This window comes from Heteronotia binoei, chromosome 5 (genome assembly GCF_032191835.1).
Source record: "Heteronotia binoei isolate CCM8104 ecotype False Entrance Well chromosome 5, APGP_CSIRO_Hbin_v1, whole genome shotgun sequence".
NCBI lineage: Eukaryota > Metazoa > Chordata > Lepidosauria > Squamata > Gekkonidae > Heteronotia > Heteronotia binoei.
The window spans coordinates 124,676,160-124,697,587 of record NC_083227.1 but is presented as its reverse complement, the minus strand read 5'-3'; the positions used below and the strand labels follow the sequence as shown (position 1 = coordinate 124,697,587).

Below are 21,428 nucleotides of genomic sequence, written 5' to 3'. Positions count from 1 at the left end.
AGGCTTTTAAATCCAAGGCTGCTACAGCAATTATGCTTCTTCAAGTAAGGGGAAGGAATCCCGCGGGCAGCGTGAGACGTTCTCTTTTCACTGCACTAAGGATTCCCTTTTCAGCGGGGATCTAGCAAACTGGTCGGCGTGGCGGGCGTTTTGTCTTCCAGTCTCCTAGGAAAAAACAAAACCCCGACTGCTTTATTGCCCTCTCTTCTTCGTAGACGGCGATTCGCAGGTACTGTGCTTCTTCGGACTCTCAAATAGAAATCTAACTGGTGGTTTTCGGAACACTACTCTCTATGGGGTTTAACAGTGCGGATTTTAAGTCCTTGGAAGACTTCTATACTTTTCTCACAAGTCTGACTTCCTGATCTCTCTTCCAGCTCTGTCTTTAGAACATGCAACGGGCACATGGCTTGTATCGCAATGTGAATGTCTGTGAGTGAAACTTCTCCTGGCAGCTATTTTTATTTCTTTTAGAGTTTCCCTCTGTGTTTTCCTTTGTCTAGGTCTCCCCCCCCCTTTGTGGTCTCCCTTTTATGTGTGGTGTCCTAATTACTCCTATTTCTCAGTTTGTCTTGAAAAACAGAAATGCTCAAGTACCTAATATAAACTTAACGTGTAATTTGTAATAGAGGCTTTATTGTTTTCTTTTACTTTCATTTCAGAACTTCCTTTAATTTGCAGGGAGGGTGATTTTTCTCTAAAGCAGAATGATTGTGAATAACAGTCAGTTTAGTGGACATCAGTTCCCACTGATTTAGGAGAACACCACCACTTCGTTTCTTCTGCCTTGTTCCATGGTTAACAGTTAAGAAATTTGCAGTTCTTTTCTTTTTCTTGCAGTAACTGTTCCAGGACTATCCTCTTTCCTCAGGGCCATTTCACATACAACATAAATGTTACATTCATGTAAAACATATGTGAATTGCATATATAGAGTTACATGTCTGGTTAATATAGACAAGTCTAATTAACCATATGTAATGTGGTTAAGAGGTCAGTGCTTGTGCATATAAACAAAGTATATTGGCCTTCAGCACATGAGATGATAATGTAAGTTCTTTGTAGAAATTATTTGAAGCAGCTTCCTTTTCTTTTAGAAAAAGCCCTATATGGCCTAGGACCTGCCTACCTTAGGGACCGTCTCTTCCCACATGTTCCCCAGAGAGTACTACGTTCAGGTTCACAAAACCTGTTGGTAGTCCCCGGGCCAAAGGAGGCCCGCCTAAAATCCACCAGGGATCGGGCCTACTCAATAACGGCACCTTATTGGTGGAACCAGCTGCCGGAGGAGGTGCGGGCCCTGCGGGATCTAGGGCAATTCCGCAGGGCCTGTAAGACAGTCCTCTTCCGGCAGGCCTATGATATTAACTGACAATGTAAAATATCCTGGATGAAAAAATGTATCTATAGGCCGCCGGTTTTTATTCTATCTTGTTTTTACTAAATTATGGTTTAATGGTATTTTAATTGTTTAAACTGAAATTGTTTTAATTACTGTGTTGTAAGCCGCCCTGAGACACCTAGGTGAGAAGGGCGGGGTATAAATCTTAATATAAATAAATAAATAAATAAATAAAAATGATGCTACATTCTGTGTTTGACTTAAGGGAACTGCAGGGAGAGATGAGTTTGAATTTGTTAGCGTTATCAGTGTTCAGATAAGAATTATGAGTGCTTTTTGTATCTGCCTTGGAAAAGTGAATTGTACTTTTAATATGACAAATTCTGGATTTTATTTAAGGATGTGTGTGCATGTGTGTGCAAAACTCCTTTATACTTGGAGGACTGGACATTTAACATACAGTGAAACGTCATAGTGTGCTACTCCTTCGGAGGCTGGTGGTGGCTGGCAGAGAGCCAGGTCATGCTTGCTGGTGCTTGGCTTCCCCCTGGCCAGCAGTAGTGAAGATATTATCCTAACCTTCACCCAGCATCATTGCCAATGGTTAGGTCTGAGGAGGAGGAAGGCAGAAGGCAGCCACTGCACTTGTGTCTTGATTTCTTGATTCATTATGAGGAGTGAAGGTCACCTTCTTTGTAAGAAGGTCCCAGTGCAGCTACTGCTTCCTTCTTTCATTGTGAATGAAGGACACATTGACTGATAAGGCCAATATGTTATAGTAGTTGGAATGTTGGGCTAGAGCTGTGGAGACCACTGTGCCATGAATCTTGACTGGTGATTGTGATCCTAACACTCTGTCTCAGACTAACTTATCTTACAGGCTCGTTAGGATCAAATTGTGGGGTGGGAAGAATCATATAAACCACCCTGAGCTCCTTGGAGGAAATATGAGATAAAAATGAGGTAGGTAGTGGAAACCACTCCCACAACCTCCATCTCAACTGCCAGACAGGTGATCTGTACTTCCAGTTTCTGGTCCTGGTACTGCTTGCCTAGCAAAAACTTAACTGCAGAGTTTTCAAAGGTTCCTTGGACCGGAATCAACCAAGGCTTTTTTTTTTTTTTGACTGTCAAGTCGTAGTCGACTTATGGTGGTACCACAGGGTTTTCAAAACAAGAGATGCACAGAAGTGATTTGCCACTGCCTGCTGCTGTGTAGTGACCCTGCTATTTGTTGTTGTCTTCCATCCAAATACTAACCAAGGCCAACTCTGTTTAACTTCCAGACTGAGCTAGCTTGGACTATTCAGGTTAGGGAAACCAGCACATTAGACATCAAAATAACAAAAGTTCTCATGGCATAATTCATTGTTACATAATCTGTGTCAGACAATATAGTTTACAAAAGATTGTGCCACCATATATTTGTTAGTCTTTAAAGTGCTATGGGAACTTTCATTATTTTGGCAGAAGCAGAGCAAATATGTATCTCTATGGAACATATTAAGCTGCTTTATTAGAGCACTGACCCATCTTATTCAGTTTTGTTTATTCTGGCAGTGAAAGATCTCCCTACAATTTAGGACCCTATACCAATATATGCTAGGTTTTGAACGTGGCCCCTTCCGTATGCAAAGCATATGTCCCATCGCTGAGCCATACCTCCTTCCTTGGGACCCAGAGTGGTGCACTGTATAGAGATGAATTTGGATGTTCATCCCCTGCCTATTAACTTCCCAGTCTATTGCATAGCTGTGAAAAGAGGATGACAGTGACCCACCTATAGATTACAGAGAGAGCAATTTGTTGTAAATACTTTAAAAATTATGAACAATATTGATATACTAGGAATAAGGCCCGTTGGGAAGAAAAATACAGTGGGCTATAGAAACAGGCTGTGGGCTAATGCCTCCCAGCCTTGCTGCCTTCCCATCTACCCAAGTGAAGGCATTCACTCCCTCCCCAACTCAAGGGAAACTGATCTCTGCCATCTGGAGAGCAGTTGTAACGCTGAGTGATCTCCAGCCCTCACTTGGAGATTGGTAACAATAGTTTCCCAGGAGGAAATGGCTGGTTTGGAGGGTGGAGCCTATGACATTGTACCTGTCTGAGATCCCACCTCTCCTCAAACCCACCTGGCTCCACCCCTGAAATCTCCAGGAATTTCCCAACTTGGAGTTCTCAACTGCTAAGTTACACTGGCTGTCATAGGGGGGCTGCTGCTGAACAGGAGCCAGTTAAGACATGTCATTCAGGTGGCATCAAGTCACCTAGAGGGTGCTGCCAGACCTAGGTTAGCCAACCTCTAAGTGAAGCCTGAAGATCTCCTGGTATCATAACTGAACTCCAGACAACAGATCTCTCTCCTCCTGAAGAAAATAACTGCATTGGAGGGTGGACTCTGTGGCACTGGAGGGTGGACTCTGTATTCAGCTGAGGGCTCCCCCTTTACTGCCTAGCAACAGCCTCTGGCTATCAGCTTTTCCAGTGGTCCAGTCCTTGTCCATCTTGGGGCAAGGCTGAGGAGAGGAGGGAGGGAGTGACAAGAAAGAGGTAGTCACCATGGTCTCTGAGGAAATGCTTCGTGAGGCACAGTGGAGCGGCAGCCCGTTCTGAGGACAGTTGATGGAAAGGACACAGAGAAGTGTTGGAGATATGTCTGTCTCTGAGGTAAGACTGTTTTGGCAGTTTGTTCAGTGTTCCCAAGCCTGTAGTAGGCGGGGTGGGGGGACAGGGGAGTCAGCCAGTGGGAACCCAGAGGAGGTGACTGACTAATGATGGGGCAATGGTTTATGCACTGTAGGCATCAAACAATGGGAGAGCTCCATTTGACCAGTACCACTATGGCTTTATTATTATCAAGGATTATACGCCTCATTTGTTGCTGTTTGGGGCATGGCTTGTTGTGGACAGCACCCAGACTCTCCCATTTCCCACCCCCCATTTCCCATTTCCCACTTCTCTTCTGGAGAGACAGCTGACTGGGACCTTTCCTCTATTTTTCAGGCTATGTTTGGAGAGGGAGGAGAGGACTGAAGGCAAGCAGGCAGGCCCAAAGGAAGTCTCTTTCTTAATAAATTCAAAGTGGAGGATTTTTTGTGTGAAGTCCAGTGGCACCTTAAAAGTAGACATCCAATCGTGGTTTGACATTAATGTACATTTTTTTTTCCTGAAAACAAATGACTCAGAATATGGCAAATGTGTGTTAAAAATCATGTCAACGGTATTCAGAATGGTCTGCAATGATTACCCCTCAGTCCTTAAATAGGACTGGCAGTTATCTGAGGCAGCAAATTTTTAAGATTAGGTAGCGGAGATATAAATTTTATAAAGAACACAGACGAACACAAATATATATATTTTAAAAAACTTAAAACAAGCTTAAAACATTAGCACTCATTGGTCTTAAAGGTGCTTTCTTTGTATTTCTCCCATGGGATCCAGGGAACTGGGCAAAGGAAGCTCTGGCTCTTTTTTTCCTTCCCCAGGGGACGGGGGGAGAGCCTCAGCCAATAGAAGAAAGAGAGGCTTGCCTCAGTAGCTCTGCTGTGCAATTGAGAGAGCCTGGCAAAGCAAGATATGCCTCCCCCCTTCCTCCCCAAGGGAAGAGCCTGATGACAGCCAGTTGCTCGGGGACCTGATAGGAGCCCTCCAGGGGCCTGATTCGACTCCTGAACTGCATGTTTGACACCCCGATTTAAGACTTTTTACACAGATGCTTTCTTCCAAGATTTTGTTCTGGTTCAAAACACTAACCTTCCTGAAGTTGCAGGTGTCTTCAAATGTACGTAAATTTGATAGCAAGCTGGAGAAACTGAGCTGATTACTTTTCTGTGCTGGGTGTGAGGGGCGACCCATCCTGGAAATCCCTTCAATTGCAGTGGTTACCTTTTTCTACCTGCTTCTTCAGCTCTGGCACTTGTCCTTGGGTCAGCTGCTGGCTGGCTGGTGCAGGCGGGGGGGGGGGGGGAGGGCAGGCATGTGCGCTGGGGACCAAAGGTGCCCTTGGACTCAAAAAGGTTGGAGATCCCTGGTATAGATGAACAACTATAATGTTTCTGACCTGATAATTTTGGTGACCATTCTGCTGCAATTCTGCTACAATTCAGGCTTTAGTGAAAATAAGTTTAGGTAAAGCTACCCCAGAGGTGAATGTTAAAAGTTTTATTTTCCTTATAATGGCATTATTCTGTATCCTTACTGCATTTTCAGAATTAGGACAATTGAGAACATACAGTTATTAAAAATGTGTGGCAAATTACATGCAGTGTTTCCATGAAAAAAGAATACATTTTGCTACTCAGTAGTTGAGCTTTTTGAATTCGGGGGGGGGGGGGAGTGTGTGTGTGTGTGTGTGTGTGCGCGCGTGTGTGTCCCTCCCACTCCCAATTAGTTGTGTGGTTTCTGTAAATCACAACCTAGTGGGATTACCATTAGATCACCAGTTACGAATCTTTTAAGATTTGAATAAATTTTGGTTGAATCCAAGCGTTGCCAATTATTGAAAAACTGCCAAATTTCCTCTCTTCATTAAGTACAATTATTTCAACTGAAATGTTTTGTGCTTTTTTTTTTTTCATCTGCAGACAAACTGGTATAAAATCTCTACTGTGCTATATATGACAGTACATAATAGTTTCTTGGGTTATTACTTGCAAAAAGCTTGTGTTTTAACACGTTATCCCTTGAAGGCGAGTTTAGGGTAGGTCTTTGAAGCTATACAAATCTTGACGCAATGTTTGATGCAGTCTTACTATCTCTCTCATCTGGAGTTCTTCAAAGATCAACACTGTGTTTCCAGCTCAGCCTGTTTTGCTGACGTCAAAGTGACAACATGCTCGAACGAACTATAAGTACCACTATCAACATTCAAAATGGCACAGCAAAGATGGCATGACAGGTCATAGGTTAGCAGGCCCATCACATATGGTTGCAGTAATGGGAAGGGAAGCAAACAAGAGGGCAAGCCTGCAAGAATACCAGTCTGATGTACAACAAAAAACAGAGCCCTTTTGTATAATTAGCCATTCTCATAGTCCCATAGGTTTCTCATTACAGGAAAGACAGAGCTGTGTAAACTGTTTATTTGTTACGTGCTTTACTTAGCAAGGAGTTTAAAACTGTACTTTTGCCTTACAACAGCTATATGCGCTAGGATAGTCTGAGAGCTAGTGACCTCTCCAAGATCATTCAGACATCTTCATAACTGTGAGAATTTGAACTTCAGTTTCCTATACCCAAAACCAATACTGTAGGGGTGGCCAACGGTAGCTCTCCAGATGTTTTTTGCCTACAACTCCCATCAGCCCCAGCCATTGACCATGCTGGCTGGGGCTGATGGGAGTTGTAGGCAAAAAACATCTGGAGAGCTACTGTTGGCTACCCCTGCAATACTGTTATCCAACAATGATCTTTGCTATGTACTCAAAGAATGACAACCCTCAGGGGTGTCGAACTTGTTTGTTATGAGGGCCGGATTTGACATAAATGAGACCTTGTTGGGCCGGGCCATGTCGGGCCATGTATGTACCTATTTAAGTAGCAGAGATATAAATATTATAAAGAACACAGACAAACACTAATATATGTTTTAAAAACTCAAAATATACTTAAAACGTTAGCACTCATTGGTCTTAAAGGTGTTTTCTTTGTATTTCTCCCATGGGATCCAGGGAACTGGGCAAAGGAAGCTCTGGCTCTTTCCTTCCTTCCCCAGGGGACTGGGGTGGGGAGAAGCCTTAGGCAATAGAAGGAAGAGAGGCTTGGCTCAGTAGCTCTGCTGTGTGATTGAGAGAGCCTGGCAAAACAAGCTATTCCTCCCCCCTTCCTCCCCAAGGGAGGAGCTTCAGACAATGGAGAAAATTTTGCTCTGTAGCTCCTGTGCAATTAAGCAAGCCTTACAAAGCAAGCTGTTATGCAGAAGGAAGCAGATGACAGCCCTCCGAGGCTGATTCAGCTGCCGAACTGCATATTTGACACCCCTGCTCTAGAGTCTAGACTGCAGTCTGCCATTCAGGGAACAGCACATATATCAGGCATTCATGCAATGTAGCAGCCTAGGTCTTCCTTTTTCAGGATCCTTTCTTTGTCCTTCTGTTTCTTTGGGCTGTACCATTATTGCTATACACACCGATTTGAAAATCACATTCAAGTATTTCAGTGATGATGTGGAGTTTTTAGTGATATTATATTTTTAGATACTATGAAAGCCAGCATTTTAGATTCAAAATGTGATGTTCAAATTATGTAACTTTCAATGCAGTTTCTTTCCTTGCTAATCTGTATCCTGCACTTCTTCTCAGGAACTCAGGACTGTATTGGTATTGGCCTATACTAAACACATTCCCAAAAAATTAAGGGAACTTGCATTTTCTTTAAAAGGGGAATAGACTGTTTCCCCCTCTCACTACAGACCTCCATTATGCTGTTACAAGGGCCCACTCACCTCCCCCCACCTTCTGAAGAAAATTTCAGGGGACTCAGCAGCTTCAGCATCAGGGGGAATGATGGAAATCACTGCCCTGTAGGGTTGCCAGGTCCAACTCAGAAATATCTGGGGATTTTGGGGGTGGAGCCAGGAGAATTTCCCATTCCCTAATATAAATAAATAAAAATACAGCAATGCAGTTCCCCTGAATACAGTTGTAATTTCCTTGTCTCCTACAGCTGGCTGCACTTCCACTAAATGAAACTACACACACACATACACAAAGCAGACAAAATAAACACAGTTTTGCAAGCTCACACTTTTGTGATCTCACTGGGGCAATTTACTCACAAGAGTTGTTGAATGTAACCATCTGCTGTAATTCAACCAAGTTCTTCAGACTAACACAGGGAAATGAAAGGTTCTAGTTTACTCTTTAAAATCTATTTTACTGTGCAAATGACTTCTGAAATAAATGCAAAGCAAATGGACGGACTGTGTTCCTTCCTTTCTCACAGCTTCACAAATTCACCATGAAGACCCACATTGCTCTGCATGCTAGCCCCATCCCCATACAGCTTCCTCTGCCTGAGATTTAAAGGCACATAAACCTTCCACAACACAAGGAGTTTCCAAGCTTCTTCTAAGCCTTCTGAGGTGGAAAGGCACATGGTGGCTGTTGAGGCGGGATTTTCCCCTGCCGGCCAACTGGCTGGCAGCCAGGAGGAGCCTGCAGAACCAGGGGAACCCCCACTGGGACCTGGGGACTGGCAAGCCTACTGCCTGACTTAGAAAACTTAAGGGCACTTAGGCTTTGTTAACTGCATGGTTGGATAAAGGCTACTATATCAATTTATCTTCGCAACCATGTTGTAATGGAGGTTCAATTACTTATGAGCTTAATGGCGATGACTTCCAAGTCTAACACTTTCCCCCTATTCTATATTGTCTGTTATGTTGTCAAGAAAGATGGTCACTTCTGTATGGATCAGCCTGACAGTTTAAATATCAGCATTTGGCCCTGTCATAAATTTAAGGCAATAGTCTGTTTTCTAATGTGCCATCCAAGTGTAAAGAATAACACTAGAAAGAGTTCCACATCACTCTTCCACTGTTCCCAGGCCAAGATGAAAAGTGAATATCAAAGTGATCTAATTACACTCAGATTGGGAGTGGGGGGGAGGACTGCTCTTCTTTAAGAATCAACTTTTGGATCATGTTCCCAATTGTCTTATAGTGGTCAGGGGGTTAGTGGTCCAGTTTTCCTAAAAAGTTAGCTTACACTCATCTGGGACAAAAAACGAGTTACAAGTTTCAAGCCTAGCCCTGTATTACCAACAGTAGCCATCTTTCTGCATCTCCAATCTATTGCTTTGTTACTTACGCTGATCTGAAGATACTGAAAACTGCCTGTCCTCATGTATACATGTTTATGTAGGAAGCTAGACTTTGTTATTTTAGTGTACCTGCTTATTCTTGTGTATGCTTAAACCTGAACCACTTTTTTTCCCCAGTGAGCATGCTGCCTTTATTGGTGTGTGCTGCTGTGTGTGTAACAGTCCAGACCCATGCCCTTTCTGCTGTTGTGTTTACAACAGCTCTCACCTCCCACCTCCGTCGCTTTACCTACTTCCATATTCACTTGCCCACACACCTCACTCTCCCATCGGATTTTTTAAATTCCTTCCACATCCTTTTCCCAGCATTCTGCTGTCACTCCGCTGTATCTCCGTAGTTTCCAAGAGTGGTTTTTCAGAGCAGTATTTCCCACACCTCCTCTTAATTCACTTCCAAGCCTTTAAAAGCAGAAACATTTCCTCATACTTTCCTCCTCCCCTTCCCTGGCAGGCTAATTGGTCTTGTCTTATTGGTCAGTTTCACACTATGCATGTCTTTTGAAATAGGAGATTAGGAAAGTGTTAGATTGGTTGGGTAAGATGCTGGGCTATTTTGTATTTGGAAAAAAAGGTTTCCTTTTAATTTGACTCTGACCACAAACATTTCAAATGTGAGAATAATACTGTGGAACTGACTTTGTGACAGCAGCAGCCTTTAAAAAAAAAGTCTCATCCATCATCTTCCCCTTTTGTAATTTCTAAATAACAATTGGGGGGGGGGCCCTCCGGCTGCAAAGCACTGACATCACCTCCCCACCCCCATCTCCAGCCAAGTGGTCAGCATTGACTCGCACTAAATTTTTAAAGCAGTGCCTGGCAGTGGTTTTTTTTTTTTTTTAATCTCCAGCAAACTCCTTGACTACTGATAAAGGAGGAAAGAGGAACACTAATAGCGACTCCCGCGTAAATTCAGCTGGAAGAATCTCCTATTTCAAAAGACACGGCCAGTGTGAAACTAACCAATCAGGAGAAACCAATCCCAGAACACTACCCAGGTTTTCTCATTGGTATGTAGAATATATATACTGCAATTCTCAATAGAAATCAGAGAGAAAGAGAAAGATGTAGAATGCAGGCACAGCATTTGAAGTAAACCCCAACTAACTCAACTCCAGTGAAAATCAGAAGTAAGCTATGTATGCAGAATGGACCCCATTCTCGGTCAAACTATTAGAAGGGGGTTTGTTCCAGGGTCCCAGGTATGGGGACAGGGGAATCAAATCATCCTTGAGAAGACATGGTAGGTAAGAGAACACCCAGTTTCTGACACACATCTGTTATTTTAAATGATTTTTTTGTGTTTGTATTGAATTAATGGGATGTCAGGTTTTCATCCTAGTATAGGAGTTTAATTGGTTTGTAAATGTGGATTAAATAGTATGAAGAAAGCTATTAGTTTAATTAACTTGCTTATGAGGTGAGAATGAATTCATGAGCCAGGGCATAGAACCATAGGACACTTGACAGTCTAGGCAAATAAGATTATTTTTAAAAAAACGTTTCCAAGAAGGTTGTTCCTTTGAATCAGTGGCACTGCTAATGCAGTTCACTGTAATCTGGTTACAGAGCACATTTCCTGTACTATGTGTAGGCTCTGTTTCACAAGAAGATCATTCAGCAACAGTATGAACTTGTTTGCCAGCAAAACATGTTTGGAGCCTCCAGTTAAATAGGGAAATGTGTTCCCACATCAGACTCTGACATAGAAACCAACAAAATTGCATTTGTGATAAAATCATAATCCCGAATTTAAAACATACTTTGTACCAGCAAGCTTTCCCAAGAGTCTTGATCATGAATTATGTTCCTAGTGGAGTAAAAGTACTATAATTTTTTGTTAACGTTTTCCATTACATTTGTGACTGGCTCTGGTAAAGTTCATTTTTTAAACAATTGATAGTTTGTTATGGTTGTACAGTTATAACTAGGAAGTCTACAAAATTGAGTCACTGATCAATGAAAGCACTAAACACAGAGACTGCACAACCATTTCCACAAGTGACAGTTATGTTCCAAGTGTGTACAAATTGAAACCGACACTGATTAGACTATACACTGAATCTAATTTTACAACAAAAGGTATTAGTACTACTCACAGAAAACATACTAAAAATCTTAGTGTTGATTTCCTTTCTTTCTGTGGGAAAAGAAACTTTAAAATAGGAAACTTAATTGAAGCTGAGGGAATCATTGTGCTTAAAGCAGAACCTCATTGGTGAAGCAGGATAGATGAGAACTGTACAGTAAACATAAAATTATTTTCTCCCTATACTTTTAAACGTGCAGATTATTTTGTTCAAAATCTGTGTTAATCAACAGTGAGGTTTATATCTAGCCTTGCAGCTCCAACTCTTCCTGCACTTTCTTAGTGCAGCTGATACTGATGTTCAGGGGTCATTTTGTAGAAAAATAGGTGATGGAGCTCATCCAGGGATTGTTATGCAGCTGCACCTACTATTCAATGGACAAGGTAGGTAGGTGGGGAGGAAGAGGGGGAACCCTCAGAAAGGTTCAGGAACTGTGCTCCTGTGAGCTCCTGCTGAATTCAGCAGTGTCTTCTTTAGACTACAGGCCTGCTGCCTTCTTATTTTTTCATAGTTAATGTGTGTACCCATCTCTGTACAAGGCCTGGGAAATTTCCCATTAACAAGGTCTGCTTATAACTATTCTTTGTGTGCATTTTTGATACTTCCAATTGTTAGAAGAGCTGCTGTCTTGGTATGCTGATTTCTGTCTATAAAGAAAGGATTTCCACATCCTCCTTTTAATGTCTTACCAATGTAATACTTTCACTTGCCTAAGCAAAATCTTAGGTGCAGTCTGACTGACAATAACAGATTCAGAATTTGTGGACTTTGAGGCTTGACCTTTAACATATCCCATAAATAACCACAAGTATTTAACTTCAAATGGATAAAATGTTCTTAGTGTGGTAGTTGAATGAGCAAGATTGATGATATCTGATGGTATGCATGTCCTGTTAACAATTTTTGAAATATTAACTTAAAAATCTGCATTGTTCACAAATAAATGAATACATTGGGTTGTATGCTACACTCAGAAACACTTTGGGTTTTGCTACAGAAGCACAAGCAGCAAGAAGCTCATAAAGGCAGATTTTTCTTTTCTTTCTCTTCTCCCAGCTGCCTCATCAAGTCCCCTTAAAACCCTCTGCTAAAGGTTGTAGGACCGTTGTATATGTAAATTACAACATGGATGTGGCAGTTGTAGCGAGGGTTGCCAGCAGACCTGGAGAAAAATGTCCTGTCTCTTTCACAGAGTTTTAATGTGTGGAAAAGGACAGCTAAAACTTTTAATGTCATGGAGGTAAATAACACCCCATTAAGAAGAAAAAGACAGCAGATTTATACCCCACCCTTCTCTCTGAATCAGAGACTCAGAGCGGCTTACAATCTCCTATATCTTCTCCCCCCCACAACAGACACTCTGTGAGGTGGGTGGAGCTGAGAGAGCTTTTACAGCAGCTGCCCTTTCAAGGACGTCTCCTATGAGAGCTATGGCTGACCTAAGGCCATTCCAGCAGCTGCAGGTGGAGGAGTGGGGAATCAAACCTAGGCTTCCCAACCCTCCCTCCCTGGCGGGGGACCCCAGGGTTTCCACCCTCTTCCCCCGCTCCCCAAAAAAACGGAAGCAGGGGGAGGGGGGAAACGGCGCCGGGGAGCATGGCGAGCTGCCTGATCCAGGAGTGGGTGAGGCCGCCGCACCGCTGCCGCCCCCTCCCCACCCACCGCAGCTGCTCCTCCGAGATGGGCCTAGGCTGAGCCCATTTCGGAGGAACAGCCAAGAGGCAGCAGCAGCGCAGGGGAGGGCGAGGCAGGCCAGGAGCATGGCGAGCCGTGAATCCGGGCTCTTCTAGGACCTGGACTTGCGGCTCGTCACGCCCACGGCCCGCCTCCACCCCCCCTCCGCTTCCACCCCAGAGGCGGAGCGGGCGAGGCCGCCGTGCCGCTGCCGCCTCTTTTCTGCTCGCTGTGGCTGCTCCTCCGAGATGGGCTCAGGCTGAGCCCATCTCGGAGGAGCAGCCACGGCGAGTGGAGAAGAGGCGGCAGCGGCAGGGCGGCTCGCCAGGCTCCCCGGCGCTGTTTCCCCCCTCCCCCCTAGCTCCACCCCCAAAGTCTCCTGGCTCCACCCCCAAAGTCCCCAGATATTTCTGGGGCTGGACTTGGCAACCCTAATCAAACCCTATTCTCCCAGATAAGAGTCCGCACACTTAACCACTACACCAGCCTTGCTCCCACCCCAGGCTGTTGTAACCCTAGGCATCTGGTACCCTTTGAAGTGAAAAATCAGGTATTAACTTTCTGGGAGGCTGAAAGCAGCAACCTAGCCAGAGTCTATTCTTGGTGGATCTCATTGGCTGTGTGACTGCACCTTATGGTCATTTAACCACTGCATGTTGCTATTGGTAAAGAAGTATCTGACTCCAGCTTACTGACTGGATAAGAGCCTTTTGTTTTGTTTCTGACTGAATTCTATGCATAGTAGATAGTCTCTGTTTCAGGGAGTTTTCTTTGTTTTTCTTTAAACTTCTATTTGCGAAACATGTAGGGTTGCCAGGTGTGTCCCCCCCCCCCCCGGCCACTAGCAGGGAATGGGCTTGCTAGATCCAGGTTAGGAAACTCCTGGAGATCTGGAGTTGGAGCCTGGAGACGGCAGGGACTTCAGTAGATTGCCATAGAGTCCACCCTCCAAAGTATCCCTTTTCTCCAGGGGAACTGGAGATAAATTAGTCTGGAGATCAGCTGTAATTTCAGGGAATCCCCAGGTCCCACCTGGAGGCTGTCATCCTTAGCAACATGGGTCCTTGTACAAACATAAGTTTAGAGGAGAGGAAACACACTAGAGACTGTTTAGCAAGCACAGAACTAATTTATGAGATTCAAACCTCTTTCTGTTTGTATGTGTATATATCCTAAAAGACAGGATGGTGCTTTTGAATTTGCACGGTGCTGGGGCCTGTGAAGGGAACCAAATAACTGAAAGCTCGCCCCCAAATTGAGGTCTATACAAACTCCTGCCTCCCTCCATTCCATCATGGACTCTTTAACATTTTGATGCTTTAAATATTTTATACTTTTATTGTCATAGCATTGTTGCCTGCTAACAAACAAAAAAACCCTGTTACTTTTGTGAGGTTCTGTGGACGTACTCTGAAGTAAAGTCTGTACATATTATTCCATTATGTATGACCTGTGACTTTCTTGTAAGGGCCATCTGGCTACTAAACTTTGCTACTAGCTATTAAACTGCGACTTCAGGTTTGTTCTCCTACTAAAATAGAATGTTGTTATGTAATTGAGGGGCAGAATAGCAGAGTTGGTAAGTTTTCTATCAGAACCTACACCAGTGCTGTAAAGAAAATAATAATGGCATGTAATAAATACTAATGATTAACCAGCATTTTACAACACTTTTATTGAAAGGTATCAGAACAAGCTGTCCTATGTGATTCTGTGATAATGTGTTTTAAGAAGCAGTGTATTCAACAACTCATGTCCACCAAAGTTTTCTGATTGCCCACTTATGGTGGGAGGGTTTCTGCTGGTTGGCTTGCCCTTGTACCATTGCTCCCCAGACCTGAAGAAGAAAGGTCTGGGGGTAGGAATGACATTGGGTGAGTAGTGAGATGGCCAGGTTTGCAGAAGACACCAATTTATTAAGGGTGGTTTAAAAAAGAATATAGTGTTAAAAACTCCAGAAAGATCTCTCCAAGTTGGGGGAATGGGTATTAAAATGGCAAATGAGATTCAGTGCGAGTGACTGTAAAGTGATGCATATCGGGGCAAAAAATCCCAATTTCACATATACACTGATTGAGCTGGCAGCAAAAGACCAAGAAAGGGATGTTGGGGTGATAACGGGCAGCTTGATGAAAATGTTGACCTAGTGTACAGCTGCTGTGAAAAAGGCAAATTCCATATGGCTGTAATTAGAAATGGAATATGGAATAAAACTGCTGCTATCATCTATGAAGAGATGATGTGTTAATATTATAGCTTGTTATTGTGCTTAACTTTAATGTCGCCACTATTTACAATTTTATACTGGCAATGACAATTTTCAATTTTGTTTGTTATACAGGGGTGTTATGAAACTGGCTAATTTGTTTTCATTCCCCTTTCTATTAATTCCCAGCATTAGCATTTGTCTTTTTTATTGCAGTCACACACTGTATTTACATCTTCAGTGAGTTACCTACCAGGACTCCAAGCTATCTCTCCTGGTCAGTTACTGCCAGTTCAGACCCCATCAACGTATATTTATAGTTAGGATTTTTGGTTTCAATATGCATTACTTTGCATTTGCCTATGTTGACCCTCATTGCCACATTGATGCCCACTTGCCCAGTCTTCGCAGATCCCTCTGGAGTGCCTCACAGTCCTCCCTGGTTCTCACTACTCTGAACAACTTAGTGTCATCTGCAAATGTAGCCACTTTACTGCTTACTCCCAACTCCAAATCGTGAATGAATTAGTTAAAAAGCACCAGACCTATTACTGAGCCCTGCAGTACACCACAGATTTCTACCTTCCGTTGTGAAAACTGCCCATTTATACTCACTCTCTGTTTCCTGTTAATTAACCAGCTTTTAATTCACAAGAGGAACATAAGAACATAAGAGAAGCCATGTTGGATCAGGCCAATGGCCCATCCAGTCCAACACTCTGTGTCACACAGTGGTAAAAAAAAAATTATATATATATAAATTACACACACACACACACACACACATATATACACACACTGTGGCTAATAGCCACTGATGGACCTCTGCTCCATATTTTTATCTAACCCCCTCTTGAAGCTGTCTATGCTTATAGCCGCCACCACCTCCTGTGGCAGTGAATTCCACATGTTAATCACCCTTTGGGTGAAGAAGTACTTCCTTTTATCTGTTTTAACCCGACTGCTCAGCAATTTCATCGAATGCCCACGAGTTCTTGTGAGAAAGGGAGAAAAGTACTTCTTTCTCTACTTTCTCCATCCCATGCATTATCTTGTAAACCTCTATCATGTCACCCTGCAGTCGACGTTTCTCCAAGCTAAACAGCCCCAAGCATTTTAACCTTTCTTCATAGGGAAAGTGTTCCAACCCTTTAATCATTCTAGTTGCCCTTTTCTGCACTTTTCCCAATGCTATAATATTCTTTTTGAGGTGCGGTGACCAGAATTGCACACAGTATTCCAAATGAGACCGCACCATCGATTTATACAGGGGCATTATGATACTGGCTGATTTGTTTTCAATTCCCTTCCTAATAATTCCCAGCATGGCGTTGGCCTTTTTTATTGCAATCGCACACTGTCTTGACATTTTCAGTGAGTTATCTACCACAACCCCAAGATCTCTCTCTTGGTCAGTCTCTGCCAGTTCACACCCCATCAACTTGTATTTGTAGCTGGGATTCTAGACTCTAATGTGCATTACTTGGCCACATTGAACCTCATCTGCCACGTTGATGCCCACTCACCCAGCCTCAACAGATCCCTTTGGAGTGCCTCACAATCCTCTCTGGTTCTCACCACCCTGAATAATTTAGTGTCATCTGCAAACTTGGCCACTTCACTGCTCACTCCCAATTCCAAATCATTTATGAACAAGTTTAAGAGCATGGGACCCAGTACTGAGCCCTGTGGCACCCCACTGCTTACCGTCCTCCACTGCGAAGACTGCCCATTTATACTCACTCTCTGCTTCCTATTAATTAGCCAGTTTTTGATCCACAAGAGGACCTGTCCTTTTACTCCATGACTCTTGGATATACACCATCCGGGCTTGGTGATTTGTCAGTTTTTAGTTTGTCCATCAGTATAGGGCCTCCTTTCTCATCACTTCAATCTGACTCAGGTCTTTCAACACCCCTCCTGAAGTCGGCAATTCTGGAGTGGGCAAGCATCTCTCATCTTCCACAGTTAAGATGAGGCAAAAAATGTATTCAGCTTTTCTGCCATTTCCCTGTCATCAATCTTTTTACTCCTTGGTCATCCAAGGGCCCCACTGCTTCCCTGGCTAATTTTCTGCTATAATGTTTTTGAATAAATTTTTATTGTTGGTCTTTATGGTTTTTGCAATATGTTCATCATGGTCCCTTTTTGCCTGTCTGATCATCAACTTCCATTTCTTTCACCTCACTTTTATTTACCCTCCCTTTTATTTCCTTACTTGGGCTAGCCTTCCGCTGCTTAAAGGAATCCTTTTTACGGCTTCCATTACTTTGTTTATTAACCTTGCAGGTCTTTTTAATACCTATTCATATCTTTCCTGACCTGAGGTATACATTGTATCTGAACTTCCAGTATTGTAGTTAAAACAGTGACTGATTTCTCACTCACCTTACACCGCTCTCACGTTCGTCTTCTCAGCGAGGCTTTCTTCCAATTTTCCACTATCTACCCTGGGGGTTCGTCTTCTCAGTGAGGCCTTCTTCCAATTTTCCACTATCTGCCCCAGGGGTTGCAGCAAGGATCAGCATTTTTGCACAGCAAACAGAAACTGCTAAAAAAACCAGTTTCTGTTTGCTGCATGAAAACGCCAATCCTTGCTGCAGCCCCTGGGCATATAGATGGAAATTGGAAGAAAGCCTTGCTGAGAAGACGAATGTGAGAGTGGTGTAAGGTGAGTGTGAAATTGGTCAGTTTCCAAACTTCCTGAAGGGATTTGACTTTCCTTACCTTTCAGTTCCTTCTTCACAAGCCCCCTCATTTGAGAGAAGATACCACTTCTAAAGTTAAAAGTTGTTGGGTTGATCTTTTTGGGCAACTCCATATTTACATAAATGCTAAATTTATAGCATTTTGGTCATTGTTCCCAATTGGTGCTATCACATCTACATTTCTTACCAGGTCCTGAGCATTACTTAGGACCAAATCCAGGAATACCTCCCCTCTGTAGGTTCTGTAACTGTTTATTACTCCATGGCGCAGTCATTGAGAGTATCTACAAACCCAATCTCTTTCTCCTTACTTGAATATCTATTGACCCAATCAATGTGTGGGTAATTAAAAATCACACATTATGACACAGTTATTTCATTTAGCTGCTTTCCTTATTTCTTTTGCTGTTTATAAATCCTCCTCTAACCTTTGAGGGTTGTCAGCTTGAAGAAAAGTAGTGATATTTTTGTGAAATTTTATGGGGAAAAATTTTAAGACCATCCATTATATTCTATAATATATAAAATTAGTTGCATTATTTGCTTAATACAAGGAGTTCTGGATGATGTTTTACCTTCACTGAAGTCCAACAAAGTAGATTAGTCTGAGATTATGGCATGCCCAAAACCAGTCTTGAATTTACTATGTTCAAGCATCCTCCTTTAGCCATTATACCATACTGTATAGAATGAATGAAGAACACCAATTTGGCCATTGCAAGAGCAAAAAGGTGGGATATAAATTTTGAAAAATAAATTTCAGCTCAGTGCATGAATGGATGCTTGTTATAAAGGTGACTCTTCACATCTTATCACACAGCCATGCTTACCCCAGACCTCTGCTAACCTTTTTGAAGAAAATGTGTCAGTTTTGATGTAGTGCGATCATCAGTCATGTCTTTAAGACTGAACTGTAGGAATATTAGTATTAATATGGAAGTACAGACAAAAAATGTCTTACAATGCTTAAAGGAGCCCTTCCCATCTCAGGTATTTCCATTCTGGGGAAAGGGATTTTATACTGTAGAAGTTTGTTGTTCCCGCTTTCATTCATAACTTTTTCTTCTTTCCCACAGAGAGGAAGAGGAGGGGCAGGATGGATGCTGTGGGTGACATAATGCCCACACAAGTTCTTCCAAAACACATCTTGGATGTATGGGTCATTGTCCTGATTATTCTGATCACTGTTGTTGTCATGACATCCTTAGTACTGTGCCCAGCAACAGTTGTGATTATTTACAGAGTGCGGACACACCCTATACACAATGGAGTTGTGTGAGACTTCCTTCGCTGTCACTGTGTGACTTCTTATGAGAAACGTGTGGCTAAAAGGCAATAGTCAACTTAACAAGCTTTCTCTGATATTAAGCAAGAGAACATCAGCCGGGGCATGGCAGCAACATCTGGACTGTAGTCACGAGAAGCATTGTGAAAGTCTGCTTATCCATTCAGGCTGTAACTCATAAGTCTTAAATCCAGGACTTTATCTCCATTGTTCAGATGGCTCAGGATCCCAAATTTCCTATTTTGGTTTCTTGTGCTGTACTTAAAACAAAAATGTTTGCATGTGTGTGTGTTTACTGAGCAAACTAATCTGAAAAGCCAAGAAGATGGTTGAATCAGATGTTGGAAAGGAAATGCAAAATATCTAATAATAAAGACCTTCAGATGGTTTCCAGATGCAACTGCATTATAAGAACAACCTGCTTTAACTATTCCAGTCAAATGGCTGTTTGTGGAAGAACTGAATGGAATACTGTGACTGTTTGTATCTGTACCCTTATATGTCTTTTCTGCAGATTCTCTTAGTCTGTTACAGCAGATGACAAGGATCAGGAGGGGAGATAGGAATGCCAGCCTCCAGGTGGGACCAGCGGATCACCTGAAATTACAGCTCATCTCCAGAGTACAGAGATCAGTTCCGCTGCAGGAAATAAATGCTTTGGAGGGTGAGCTCTATGGCACTATACCCCACTGAAGTCTTCCCTAGGCTCCACCCCCAAATCTCCAGGATCCCAATCTGGATCTAGCAACCCAACCCTCCATCACTGCCGCCTTGCGGTGGGCAGGGAGGATCTGGCAACCGTAAGGATTAAAGCTGTTTGCTGCCAGAGGTGTTGTTTAAGACATGGCAATGAAAACAATGAAAGTAGAAGAGCTTCTGCTTTACAGCTGATTTAGTGAAATGGGGTGCATATAACAGAACTAAGAGCAGAATGGGAGAGTCCTAAAGAAGGACAGGTGAGATAACTTTGCTAATGTCAGTACTACATGCTGTGATTATTAAGAAAATGCATCTATCTGTATATGATAAAGGGTTTCTTAAAGCTTTGAGATCTCTGAGTTAAGACAGATAATGCTGTGTTAGTGATTTGTTCTGTATGTGTTCTCTTTCTAGCAATTTGTAATTACTAGAATTATTAGATATCTCATTTTCTTTGACAGAATTGATAAATATCTGTATTAGCACATATTGTCTTGCACAATTCTATCTCTCTTATGGTTGCTGCTGGATTTCACCCAGGCCTCATTTTGGGTAGGAGCTCACAGGAGTGGAGCTCCAGAACCTCTAAATTTTATTGTACTCTTTCTTTCTATTTCCCCCCCTCCAAAAAAAAAATAAATTACTTGCATCTGGGCTCCATTGTTCAAACTCCCTGTGAGAATTTTGCTGAACTCTAAGATTTGACAAACTTTCTAATATTTTTTCCCCACAAAAATGGGAAAATAACCAAAACATATAAAGCAGACAGATGGAAATCTTCATCTTGCCACTGTGACAACATAGGAAAAAGTAATCTAAAAAGTATGATGGGAGTAAGGTTTTATTATAACAATGATAATTCAAGAAGCATTTTAACATAGATGCTGAGCTGATATAATTTAGTACACCACCTGGTAATGTCAGGGGTGTGTGGCATATGCAAATTAGTTGTGCCAATACGTTTTGCTAATGAGCTCCAGCACCTCTTTTTCTATGAAATGACACTCCTAATTTCACCATAATCTTATTACTCTTTCCCCCTTCACACAGTAAAATTGCTACTTCTGCTACAGAGAGAATTCTCAGTGGCTGCTCAGGGTGTGTTGCCACTGCCTCACAACTGCTCCACCTAGGAATGGGAGGAGATAACATTCCTTATCTCTTTGCTGCCTTTGCTGTCGTTAAAAATAGCACTGCAAGGTGTGAATATTCTATAGTTTTGAACTCTCACAAGATTCCTTCCTATCAACAGGCAACCAGAAATGGTGGCCCAGCAAAAGAAGATATCTCACAAGAATTCAGGAACTGACGTGTAGATTGCTGTGCAGCTTTTAAAGAGGGGCAGTATTCAGACAGGTAGCAGACAACAGGAAGGCAGTTGGTCATGGGTGGGTGAAAGGGTGCCCCCAGTCTGCTTCCTGGAGCAGTCACCTCATTATAGAGTTTGTCTTGTATGGTTTTAATGTTTGCATGGCAGGAAAAGTTCAGCATGTATTCTGGCCATGTGTTACATTCATGGTAGCTTTATACCTGCCAAACTTTCTTCTACCATTTATCTACTTAAAAATTAATAAAAAACCAGGTGTTAGTAGTGTACATACAG

The 21,428-nt window shown here is 42.6% G+C and overlaps 1 protein-coding gene across 1 annotated transcript; it reads left to right on the top strand.

The window, feature by feature from the left end:
* Window positions 1–20,479, top strand: SMIM3 (small integral membrane protein 3). Its single transcript, XM_060240307.1, has 2 exons — window positions 1–229; window positions 18,918–20,479. Exon 2 carries the CDS (start codon window positions 18,938–18,940, stop codon window positions 19,118–19,120), a length of 183 nt encoding a protein of 60 aa, XP_060096290.1. The 5' UTR covers window positions 1–229; window positions 18,918–18,937; the 3' UTR covers window positions 19,121–20,479.
* Window positions 20,480–21,428: the final 949 nt, after the last annotated feature.

Excerpts from the sequence above, each read along its gene's own strand:
- SMIM3 (XM_060240307.1), top strand. The coding sequence starts at position 18,938 with ATGGATGCTGTGGGTGACATAATGCCCACACAAGTTCTTCCAAAACAC.